General features: G+C 38.8%; 1 protein-coding gene across 4 annotated transcripts in view; it reads right to left on the bottom strand.

Moving 5' to 3' along the window:
• Window positions 1-1264: 1264 nt before the first annotated feature.
• VPS13B (vacuolar protein sorting 13 homolog B) overlaps window positions 1265-12100 on the bottom strand; it is a 429143-nt gene continuing 418307 nt past the window's right edge. For all 4 annotated transcript variants that reach the window (XM_058833661.1, XM_058833660.1, XM_058833663.1 and 1 more), the window contains exons 60-62: window positions 9763-9865; window positions 8832-9081; window positions 1265-3247 (exon numbers count right to left, since the gene is read on the bottom strand). In XM_058833661.1, coding sequence (XP_058689644.1) covers window positions 3002-3247; window positions 8832-9081; window positions 9763-9865 — 599 coding nt within the window. In that variant the 3' untranslated portion in view covers window positions 1265-3001. The remainder of the gene's footprint in view (window positions 3248-8831; window positions 9082-9762; window positions 9866-12100) is intronic.

The following is a 12100-nucleotide window of genomic DNA, read 5'->3' as shown; positions in this document are numbered from 1 at the left end:
GCAGGCTGCAATTGTTGCTTTCTGGATGCAGTCTAGTTTCACACTGGATGCAAGGCAAGTACTTCCCTTAAGCAGGCAATGCCAACCAACCCACAGCTTGCTTTCCTCTGGAGTGGGAAGGGACTGTGAAGCTGGGTACCTAACCTGCTTTGCTGAAATCAGCACCAACCCACCAATTTTCCTTCTTTTTTTTCCTTCTTCCTTATTTTTTTTCCTTTGCCAGCAAGAGTTCAGCTGGTTCTATCATACAAAGAATTGGAGTGGGACATAACATAGTACAAGACCTGTGAGTTAGACCCTGATCAGTTGCTTGTTACAGGGTCTGGCATTCTGTTTCTAGGAGATGCAGAGCTGAAAAACATGCTTGGCTGCTCTTGGAGACTATCCCAAGTGTCTGAAGATTTTTGCTATATTTATGTATGAAATGATATATAAAAAGGAATTATTTGACCTGAACTGCTTTGGGAAAGGTCTTGCCTGACTATGCCTTCAAATTTTTTGGCTAGCTTCCTTTATTCTCGAGTGTTTGAGGAGTGATTGATTGTTCTGGAAGCAAACTAAAAAGATAGATTTGAAGTTGTGAGCTCTCCAGGTCTAAGGAGCATTATGAGAGTAGGCATGTTTTAAGAGAACACATTGCACTGCTTTAGCAGCTAAGTACAGGCAGCTGCTCTTTGGACAACTTTGTTTTCATAGTTCACACAGCTCTTATGGAGGAGAGGTTGATTTATGTGCTGTCCCCACTCGTTTCCATACATGTGGTCAGAAGGGGGAGAAAGAACCTGCATAATGCAGTAAAGATGCAGCTCAATTCACTGAAGAAAAGTGTAATTTAAGCAAGTGTTTATTCCAGGAGAATGTAATTCAGGAAAAACCACAAATGTATCTTAAAACAATGTCTGAAATCTACAAACTTTTAGAAATTAAACTGCTGTTCCTCATTTTTTACAGGTGTGTTTGCATCCCCTTGGCTTGTGTGTGTACTCCATAAATAAGGAACAGATTAGTCTAATTGAAATGGTGACTAAAGTGCTGTTTTGATTCAGTTAGTCACAAAAGCATAAAACTTTTCAGCACAAGTTTTTGGCAAGCTAGTCACCAGTTTTTACTTCCAAAGTATTGTCATGATCTATTGCATTTTCTGGTACACTACAAAGTCCAGTGACCAACTGGGATCTAATGGGGCCCTCATGAAGCTCGTACATCAGTCTTGTCATTGTCCTGCACCTTGTAACTGAATGAATAAACAGCTCACAAGAACAAATATTACAGGAATAGCTTTATTATCTTTAAACAATTTAATTATATTACAATTTATCCATCAATATGCAAAATTAGAAATATTAAACAACTTCCATAAAATACTCAGGAATGAAGCACGTGTGTATATACATAGACATTTTTAAACAGTGTTATTTAAACAATGACTAAGTTATCAAATCATTGAATGAAATGTTGATAATGGATGGGCTGATTTCACAGTCAGAAAAGCACAATGCAGACCCCAGCTTCCTTTATTCTCAGTAGATGAGAGACACAGCTTTTAGAAATACCTTTTAACAGATCTCAAGAGGAAAACATTGTAGTTACTACATTCTCATTTACTGTGCATTTGGTCATATCAAGTATGCATAGAAATTATTAACTATAAAGCATATGCTCCAAATGGTGATCAAATTTTATTCCAGTTTTTGACTCCAGTTCCAGCCATGTTCTGGAATCTCCAGACAAAATTCATTTTGGTAAGCATATAGAAAAGGAGAGAAAAGTTAACATGCATAGTTACCTATGCAAACCAAGTAAGCTTTTGGTTTTAAAATGAAACTGCCATAGCCAGATTTGGTTTATAAAGTCATCTAACTGTGCCCAGATTTCTTGTCTACTACGAGAAATACAGGTGTTTAACATATATTTGTAAGTGTATTGTGATGGCATTATTAACTATGAATGCAATTGGTGCCTCTGGGTCCATAGTTTTCAATCAACTTAAAAAAAAATCTCACTTTGCTTAGTACATATTTGAAAGGTCACGTTTCTAAATATTCCTGTTTTTATCAGTTTGAAGATGATAAGCATAAAATGAATTAAGGCTGAAGGGAGCACATACAGCATAGTTGTGGCAGATCAGAACTAAGCAAGACCCCACAAGGTGTACTTAGCACCTGCACATCTGGGTTACACTGAGCTTAGAGATTTTAAGGAGACAGCTCTGTTTCTTAAATTTTTGAACTGCATGTTATTGGTTTCCAGCTAATGAACAGACAATGCACAGTCATACATACATTGAAAGTACTTCTGAAAATTTGATGGTGGATAAAATAAAGTTTCTGCATACAGACAGTTTTAAAAATAAAGTCATGTTGTAGTTCATGTTTTGTTCTCCAAACCACACAAAGGCACTAGTTTACATTATGGACTAATGTCCTGCAAAACTTCAGTCAAATAAAGGAAGCTATTTTAAGGTTAAAGTGGTGCTAAAACCCAGCTGTCACTAGTAACTTAAAACAGCCACACTGGGTTTTTCAGATTTAGGGGAAAATGTTTTGCCTCGGGATGCACATGTTGGGGGAGTGTGGGTGTGGAGGGAAAGGCTCAGCCTTGAGCAAGTTTTTACAGCTGAGTTATAAACCTGGTTTATAACAGAAACTGGCAGACCCTAAAGTATGATATAGAGGTATTGACACACATTTCTGTGTGTGGTAAAAGTGTCTGTATGCACGTAATTTTTCCCTATTTAATTTTTGGTTATCAAAAAGAAAAAGGATTTTGATTAAGCTGTAGTCCAAGGCTGTTCCTTCTCACTTTATTCATTTGCCAGAACACTTTCCTTCCAGCACTAGTATTTTGGCTAGGGAGCAGGAATGTTGTCAAGATTAGAAAAGCTATTGGGCTTTGTTATCAATTTCTACCTCCTCAAAAATTATGTGCATCTCTACTTGATGTAGGTTACTGCATTGCTTTCAAACTGGTTTGGTATTACTACACGCACCAGAAATAATTATTAATTAAACCCTTTCCTCAAGGCTTTATTTTTCACCATGGTGAATTTGCTAATGAATACTTGGGCAAAATTTGGATCAACTACATACTGATAGGTTTTTGTTATAGTCAGGGGCTGTTCAGTAGCCACGGTTTGCGTGGCTGGCGCTGTGGTGGTGCTGGGAGCGAGGTGATAAGATGTCTTTGTGATGTACTCCACAAGGCGGTTGTACTGCTGTTCTGACAGTCTCTCTCTGGCTCCCTCGGCCTGAAATCAGATAAGATACAATAGTTACTGAATATTTGACAGTAACTGAACTGAGTAGCAAGAACAACAACTTCCATGTTTCTCTGATAAAAATCTTCCTGCCTGAAATCTTACAACAGTTTAAAGGCTTTTTATAATCATGAATGTTCTCCCATAGTTGAGTCCTTGGTGAATTAGTCCTCTTCTCTGCCATTTTGGACTTCTGAGCAGCTCTAACTTTGTCACAAAAAATTTAAGCAGTATCTTTTGATACCTGGTCAAGAGTAGAACTTTAACACAGCTCAACTCCTTGTATACAGCAAAGGCATTGAAACCCCTTTTAGAAAAATGTCAGTAGCTCTTGGCAAGGCTAATCATACAGAAAACCTATTTAGCTAGATTATTTCAGTCTTACTTAATTTACTTCATTTAAAATGAAGACTAGAAGCTACCTTCCAGGTGAATGTTCTATGGAAGGATATATCCTTCTGCTTCTGGCAACAAAACCCCCATTCACACAAAGACATTTTTCTAAATAAAAGGGTTTTACTGAAGATATTTGGGCACCTTGTTTCAGGAGAAGACACTAAGGGATCTGTGTTTTGCAGGCTGAAATAGGTAGAGGTTGTTTAAGGTCCTAGCAAGAGGAATGCAAGCGACCTACCCTAGTGGGAAAAAATACAGTAAATCAAATACTGTCATCTATCATGTGGTTCCAAGCAGATAAACTATTATCCAGAAAAGCTATGGGCAAACCTGGCTTTGGAAGATCAATCTGCTGTGCCCTTATTTTTGAAGAAGTTGAAGATGACTATGACCAGCTTAAGAAGGGAAGGCAAAGAAGCTGGCATCAAGCTGGCTGCATGGTTTCAAAAAAACTGTATTTCAGAAATCCCACCATGGATACTACAGTAGCATAACAAGCTACGTAATTCAGAATAGAAGTTATTTCTAAAATATGACAATGAAGAAAAAGGCAGCAGCTGTAATGGGGCTAGGGTTTGATGCTTCCTTATTTTACACTTAGAGAAATGCTGACAAGTTTAATTTTTGTAGGTTTTAAAATTTACTTGCTGGACATCATGCTAAGGATTTATGCTATCTTCTGCCTTTCTTTCAGGGAGTTTTACAGGTCTTACTAGATAGAATGATATTTTCAAACAGTGCCGCTAGATTTAATTTAACATCCACAATCCATATCTTGTCATGTCTCTGGACTGCAAGACTCATTGAAATATTGTTGCTTATTTGAAGAAAGAATTAATATGATTGATAGATAGTGACAGGTGTCACATTCACATGAAAAAAGTCCCCTCTGGTTTTTTTTTTTACTATGCCTTTGGAGATGGATTTGCTGCTCAGCAAGTAGAAACACTCCTGTTTTCAATCATCATCACAAAATTGCTAAAGGAAGCTCACGAACAAGCTCAGTAGTTTAAGGTTGAAGCCCAAGCCTAGAAACAGCGGAAATGATGAAATGGGCAGAGGAAAGGGCTGTTTCCATGAACGACCTTAAAGGAGGGAAAAATCAGAAGGCAGACTGCTGCAGCAGCCTCACAACTAGCACTAGAGAACGGTGTCTGAACCACGTCTTCGGTCTGGTGGCTCAGTAAAAGTATCTCAGCAGTCAGTCTGTTTCAGCAGTTGAAAGGAGAGAAATATGCTGCAGTACCACCTATATAAACTGGATTTTAAGTTACAGGGTAAAGCTTGCATGTAGGTGGCTTCACACTTTTTCCTGATTTCTCCTAGCGAGGTAAGCCCAGGGACAGCTGGGTTTTGCCTCCACATTGACCAGAAGATGCTGCTTACCAAAGGAGATAGAAATGGTGCTGACATCCCACTCACCTACTTTTGTGAACCCATTATTCATTCAGCCCCAGGCTATTTTCTACAGATACAGCATAATTATTCAGGAGGAAATATTAAATATGGTTGGATGGTCTTCCAAAGTAACTGGGACCCTGCTTGCTTTTAGATGACTTCATCTGTAACTAAGTGTCTGCTTCTGCAGCCAGTTTCAGTTTGGCTTATATTTCCAAGACAAGAAAAATTTGGAATTGATGTTATTCTACTTTTTTTCCTAAATGGGACCTAGGATTGTCACTAAGTGCCCTCACGTGCTGCTTTAAACATTTATCATGTTAATATCCAGATCATTCAAGGATTCAAAACTTGATCAAGGCTTGCTTAATGCACCTCCTAGAGGAGTATCACAGATATCATGTCCATTCATACTATAAGGCCATACTTTTGGGTTAAGAACTCCAGTATTTTCTAAAATTCCTCCCATTACAGTTTATAATGAATAAACCTTCAGCAATTCTAACTCCACAGCAGCTACAACACCTGTGCTGTGTAGTCCAGATGGGTGTAGCACTGATCTACTCCTCTGTGAACACTGACTAAGGAGATCCAGCTCTTGAGGATTTTTTTTTCCATTGCTTTGAGAAATCCAAAAATTGGTTTTCAGCTCCAAAGATGGTAACATGTAGGACTATCACAAAAAACAAAAAACAAACAAAACAAAAAAAATCTGGAATATCTGAAATTCCAGGGCCTTTGAATTTTTTTGTTGTCTTCTTGATGCTATGAGCTATACCAAGAGCAGCTGGAAGAGCAGGCCTTTTGAGTATGACATCTGACTGGAAACCAGCAGTGTCTCAATTACTTTGGAAGATAATCCAAATACAATTAATGCTTCCCTTTCAATAACAAACTTGTCAGTGCCAGAGTTTTTAAGAATCCATCCAGGCTATTCCTATCCAGATGGATTAAGTTATATATTATGGAGGCGAACAAGGCATCAGGCAAACCTATTGCTGAAGGAGTTGAAATATGCTCTATAACATCTCTGGTGATTACAGCTGTAGAATAACTCATGTTTTGTTTCTTAAATGTTCCAAGAAGTTGAGGAGAGGGAATGAGAGAAACTGTTTCGGGCAGAGCTGAAACAAAACTTTTGGCAATTGTTTTTGTGAGCAGTAATGCAAAAAAGTGGACTTTTATAGCCTTGAAGTGAAATGTTTCAATTTGTTGTATTATTTCTAGCATCTTTGACTAAATTAATCAGAATAGTAGAGATAACTTACACTTGGTAACATTAGCTGTTTTGCTAAATTCAAAATAAATTCTGGTTGACCTGACTGGGAATTTTCCAGCTAAAAATTGAGGCCATCTTTGCAAATGCCATCGTGCACAGACATGTCTGTACTTCAGCTGAGGACACCTTCAGTGCAACACAATGGCCTACTATTAATACTGAGGAGCTGTGCCTGCTCAGGCATCGCTCTGCAGCTTAGAGGCTGCTCATCTGCAAGTCACAACTTGTTCCTCCTAAGGTTCCTTTTCCTAATCGCATTTGAAGACTTTGTAGAAACTCTTGTCAGTAAACTGAAGGGAAGCTCTGGCTCCCATCAGCACCAGTGCTACATGTGACACCCAGACCACAGATGCAGCTGCAGAAAGCAAATCACAAAGTATGAGATCTCCTAGTCCACTAAAAATATAGTAAATATTAATTGCAAAACACTTTAAGTAATTACTAAAACTGTATATGAAGCTTTTTGGAATCTTTTATTGTGTAGCTGCCTTAACATAAAAAAAAATATTTTTTTTTATTCTCTGTTTCTTTCAACTGCTTCTCCTCACAGCACATTTCTTTAAATTTTTACAAGAATTTCAGTATCAGTATCTGAATTCTAAAGGAATATTTTGCCAGGTCTGTTTTGTACAGCATTACTCAACTTTTGCTGTCTTGCCATCACTGACTTGGCTCTACCTGGGACACAGGCACTTTTCTTAGCTTTTCCCATGCCCTACATTTGCACTGTATTCTCAAGAGCCTGTATCAGCAAAAGAGATGCTGTACTCAGGCTGAGGGCTCAAGGCTTACAGCTCCTAGAGCTGCATTGCTGCACCACTTGAGTAGGACTCCCACAGTTCCATCCAGAACTTCAGGAAAAAATGATGTATTTGGTCCAGTACCTCCACAGGAGGGTGTTATGAGCACGTGTGTGTGGGAACATTGGACTCTGCACATGCCATGCAGGGTTGCTCTGTGCATTCAGGGGCCCCACTTGCACTTAAATCCTACACATTCCCAGCTGTAGAGACTGGGATTAGGCTCCCTGTTGCTCGCCTCCCCTTCTCCCAAACAGGCAGAAACTCTGCACCCTTCATCACCCACTTGCAGCAACCTTTGAGCAAGCTGCCCTTCCCCCAGAGCAGCAGCCTACTCCTCACCCCTCGGAAAACCAGATGCAACTACAACACTCCAATCCAATAAAGAAAAGATCTGGGTTGGTGCTGAAGTTAGGGTTAGGATAGGTTGAGTGCATCCAGTGCCTTAGTGAGAGCAACATTTCTTCTTCTTCTTCTTCTTCTTCTTCCCTCCAGGACAGTAGCTCTGGACTGAGCAGGAGAGTCTGGGCTCTGATAGTCTGATGTGTGCCTCCACCAACCCCTCAGCACTCAGGGACAAAAAAAGCTGAGCTTTTCTCACTTGCTTCACAATTTAAGTAATCCCTCATGTAGCTTTGTGGCGAGAGAAGGCAACTTCAGTCAACAGTCCTCTGTGAGATTGAGGTTAGTGGAAAGACAATAAATATAAAGAATTCAGCAAGAAAGAAAGCTTTCACAAAAATATTCAAGTGCTGTCACGACACAGATGAAGTCCTTGCTGAAATCAACAGCAAAACTCTTCAGTGTTTTCACTTCAGTGACTTCAGCAAAGTTGGGATTTGACTGAAGGTGCTCCTACTTTTTGTCACACCTCATACTTCAGGGCTTTTATATCTTCTTTTCTTATATTTGAAACAGAAATTTCTGGTATAGCAGTCTATAAACTACCTGGCACACTTTTATAAAAACTGGGACATGCATGTTCGTTTTTGAAATGCTCTCTCATATGATTCTGCTTGAGAATTTAATACAATAAACATTGTTTCCCAAAAGTGTAAAAATATAACATTCTTCTGCCATTAAAAGAAGATAATTAATTCAAAACTCCTCAGTATTCAAATGGCCTAGACATCTTTCAACATGGAGATGAAGAGTTTATGCTCTTACTAATCCAGTTTAAAGCTAGCATTTGCAGAAGGAAGTAAATTTACTAAGGAAGTAAATACAGCCAAACAAGACCAGTGTGCTAGAAAAGACAAGATAAAGGCACACTGAAAGCAGCATCAGCACCACTGAACAGTTAATGGAATTCCCAGAAGAATAAAAAGAACTGCTTTTTCTGGGATTTTGTAGGCACAGGGTACAATATTGACCTGTCAGACAATGAACACCTTCTGCATATTTAGCCATGAGAACCTTTTCAGAAAAGAGGTGGTGCTTACCAAGAACTCAGACTTCCTCAACATTTTCCCTCAGAAAATTTCTGTCATAGATCTGATATATCGTAATCAATAAGAGGATAGAAGGGAGGAGACACATTCCTTTCATCCAAAGGGCAACACAGCCAACTATGAGGCACAGATCTCCTGGTTTGGCACTTCAGCCTCTGGACTGCCAGCCCAAAGGTGAGTATTCCCACTGCCAAAAGCACCAGCATCAGGGTAACTTCATCTTTGAATGGAAAACATACTCAAGTCTTTACCTCCAAGTCAGAAGGCACTCTCTGTTGTTTTAGCTGCACTTTCAGCAGATCTTTTTGCTGATCATCTTCCAGACAATCGATTTCAGTCACGGGGAATGCCTGCTGCTGTGTGTCTTCACTGATGCTCACGACAAAGAGCACCTCTGAGGTGAGCAGCAAGCAGCCATCGTGTTGCTGGCCGGATCCACTCACAATCATGACATCTAAGGCCATATGAACCTCTGGCCTTCCCAGAGACTGCAGCATTTTCCTGCATTATCAGGTTAAATAAAGCCAAAAAAAAGACAAGAAAGAACTGGTCAGTGTAGTGCATTGTATCCTCCAGGGCTTATTTTGATCACTATGTTTTTACTTAAGCCTGTAGCTATCACCTACAGATGTAAAATAAGCCAGAGAGTGTACTCCAAAACTCCATTACTGAAAGATGTAAGATTTCAGATTTAAAGAATGAATGTGAAATTGTTACTTATCAAAACCCCTTAATCACAGACCACAAAACTGGCCTAATATCTGTGCTAGGTTAACCTATTTCCCATCCTATTTCCTTGATAATAGAAAAATTACCCTGAGAAGTTGCTTAGAAATTCAGTGCAGAAAATAAAGCTATCTTCACTAACAGCTGTTTCTGGAGATGTGGAGTATTTTTCTTGGGCTCCATGCAATGATAAATAAGTAAGAACTTGCTGAATACCGTTAAATAAAGATCAGCTCTGTAGTTTCAAAGCTGGATGCAGATCAGCAGCCCATCGTTTGCAGATTGGGTTTCTATGCACTACCTTTGTGTTTAATGTTCCTAAACAGACTGCCATAACTCAGCCTTTCCTAGGGAAGCCTTTCCTCGGGAAGCCTTTCCTCTTGACTTGACCAGAGGCCAGAACCTATTAATAAACAATGTGGATGTAAAAATGAGCAACTATCTAAATAATGTTACCAGACGTATTTGACGTGGCTGTTTGGAGCCTGCTCAACGTGTTGATCATTTGGATGAGAGCGCTGCTTGGGAAGCTGAGAAAGTCCAGCTCCATGCAAAATACCTGTGGTAAGAGAATTCAGGTTTTTTAGTAGTTGTTTTCTACAATGCAGTTACGTGTTGCAGTGATGTCATCTGTTTAAAGCGGTTCATAAAATAGTGCAGATCCAAAATGATGTCACATCTCTGGAAGCTGTAGTCAAGATAATTCACTGAATATTACAATGAAAGAGTTGCACACTTAATCCCCATGATCTTGCTTTAGCAAGAAACAAAAAAACCCCCACTGTGTGTTCTGTGAATCAGCTCTACACTTGCAATCAAGAGAAACATAACACTCCTGAGAGCCATCACTTCAGAGCAGGATTGGACACATCACTTAGGATTTATGTAGAAAAAATCAAGACCATTGTTAACTTTCTTGCTTAATATTAAAATACTTTCATATACGTGTCACAATTGGTACAAATTAGAAGGCAACTTTGCCTAGATACTGCATTTAAATGTTCAGTTACTTAATCCAGCTGTTAAACACAGATCCATGTACATTTATGAGATCTCCTGGGGCATCTGGTTTATTGTGAATTCTTCTTAGTGCCAGCATGGAGACTACAAGCAGCAGTTAAGCAGGTTTCTAAAGAGACTCTCCAAAGCTGAAGATGATACAGTATGTATGATTTCAGATGGCCTGTAAACATTCAGTGATTAAGTATAGTCACCAGAAAGAATGAGTGGGTTGCAAAAAAAGTCACAAGTTAAGTAGTTTTAAAAATTTTTACACAACAGACATGGAGTAGGTTATGCAGCAAGCACTAGTGTTATATAGTTTGGTGCAAAGTTACTCTTTTACAAATATACTTCTTTACAAATAAATGAAGAGATTTTTCTTTTGTCTAAGAATTCCAAAGGCATTTTTGCATAAGGGTGTCAATAACTTAGATTCCCTCCTACACAATGGATAATAATTTAAACAAAACATCAGCAATGAAAAAAACCCTTTAATTTTTAGCACACATGTTGATGGTAATACTTAAAAGCAGCATCCCAGTTGTAACAGTTGGCTTACCGAGGTTCTCAGCATTATGTGAGTGAAAATGTTATTTACAGATGGAGACAGAGAGAACATGTGTTTATTTCTGTGTGGTCCTCCACCCCTTGGTCCCCCCCCAAGAGGCACAGTCCCACTTCCAATCCAGTTGTGGGTAAGAGTTACTTGAACTCTTGTGTATTTTCCTCTCACGCACTGTCAGCTATTATTGATACAGTTTTATGTTTTTTCCTGGCTAACTCTTTTTGTCACATGGTCATGGAAAACATGATGTCTTATATACCATATCTGCAATGAAAAGTGTCCCTCTACTACTGTGAGTTTCTTGATAAAGACAGCAGCAGAATTAAATCCAGTAATAACATGTCCTGGGCAGCAAAGCCAGCACAGAGACAGCTGACAACAGAAAAATCCTGATTTTGCTCATATGGGTTTTACACCTATAGGGTATGTAATTCAGGAGAGCAGCTATTATGTATGCTCATACAAAGAAGATAAAGTAGATTTGAAAGAATTCTAATAATTGTTTCATTATTTCTTTTACTAGATGGAATGAGCTGTGAATGTTGTCAGAAGCATCCTAAACTTAAGCTCTATGAGAACGACTCATATTCTAATCAACACAGCACAAGCATAAATATTGCTAGTGACTAAAGGCCTAAATATTCAAGGTTTGTCTGGTATAATTAATGAGGTACAATTATTGATACTTTGTCCTTCTATCAGTTTCCTGCTTCTCTTCCCTGACTCCCTCCAACCACCATTTCTTCCTAAATATTCAAACTGAAAGTGATTTATTGATACTGGAAACAAATCAATTAGTGTATTTTGATATTTTATTTTTATCTTTTATGTTTTTTGTTTGTCCAGAATTGTTTCCATCAATTTGAAAGGATTTAGCACCAGTGCCACTAAGTGCTAAGTCTAGCTGGAAACCCCACCTCTGGTTGCTCTAAGGTTACCTATGTATCTGAAAACAGGACTGTCTTCTCGTGAAGCTCCAGTTTAAAGGGGATGCTCCAACTACATGACTCACTTCTTTCTCCCAGGAACATAACTCTCTCTTTGTGTAGAGATATCCCAAATCTTTCCCTGCCATAACAAAGCGATCTCAAAATAACGCTGTAATTGGACATAGTGTTGCTCTAATCCTTTTATGTCAAAAACTATTTTGCAAGCACATATGTTTCTGTAACTAATTCTACTGTATTCCAAGAATTACTTCATGCTTTCTGCATTCTGTGTTTCTGT

This window comes from Poecile atricapillus, chromosome 2 (assembly GCF_030490865.1).
Source record: "Poecile atricapillus isolate bPoeAtr1 chromosome 2, bPoeAtr1.hap1, whole genome shotgun sequence".
NCBI lineage: Eukaryota > Metazoa > Chordata > Aves > Passeriformes > Paridae > Poecile > Poecile atricapillus.
The sequence above is the reverse complement of the archived record's forward strand: the minus strand, read 5'-3'. Positions and strand labels throughout refer to the sequence as shown.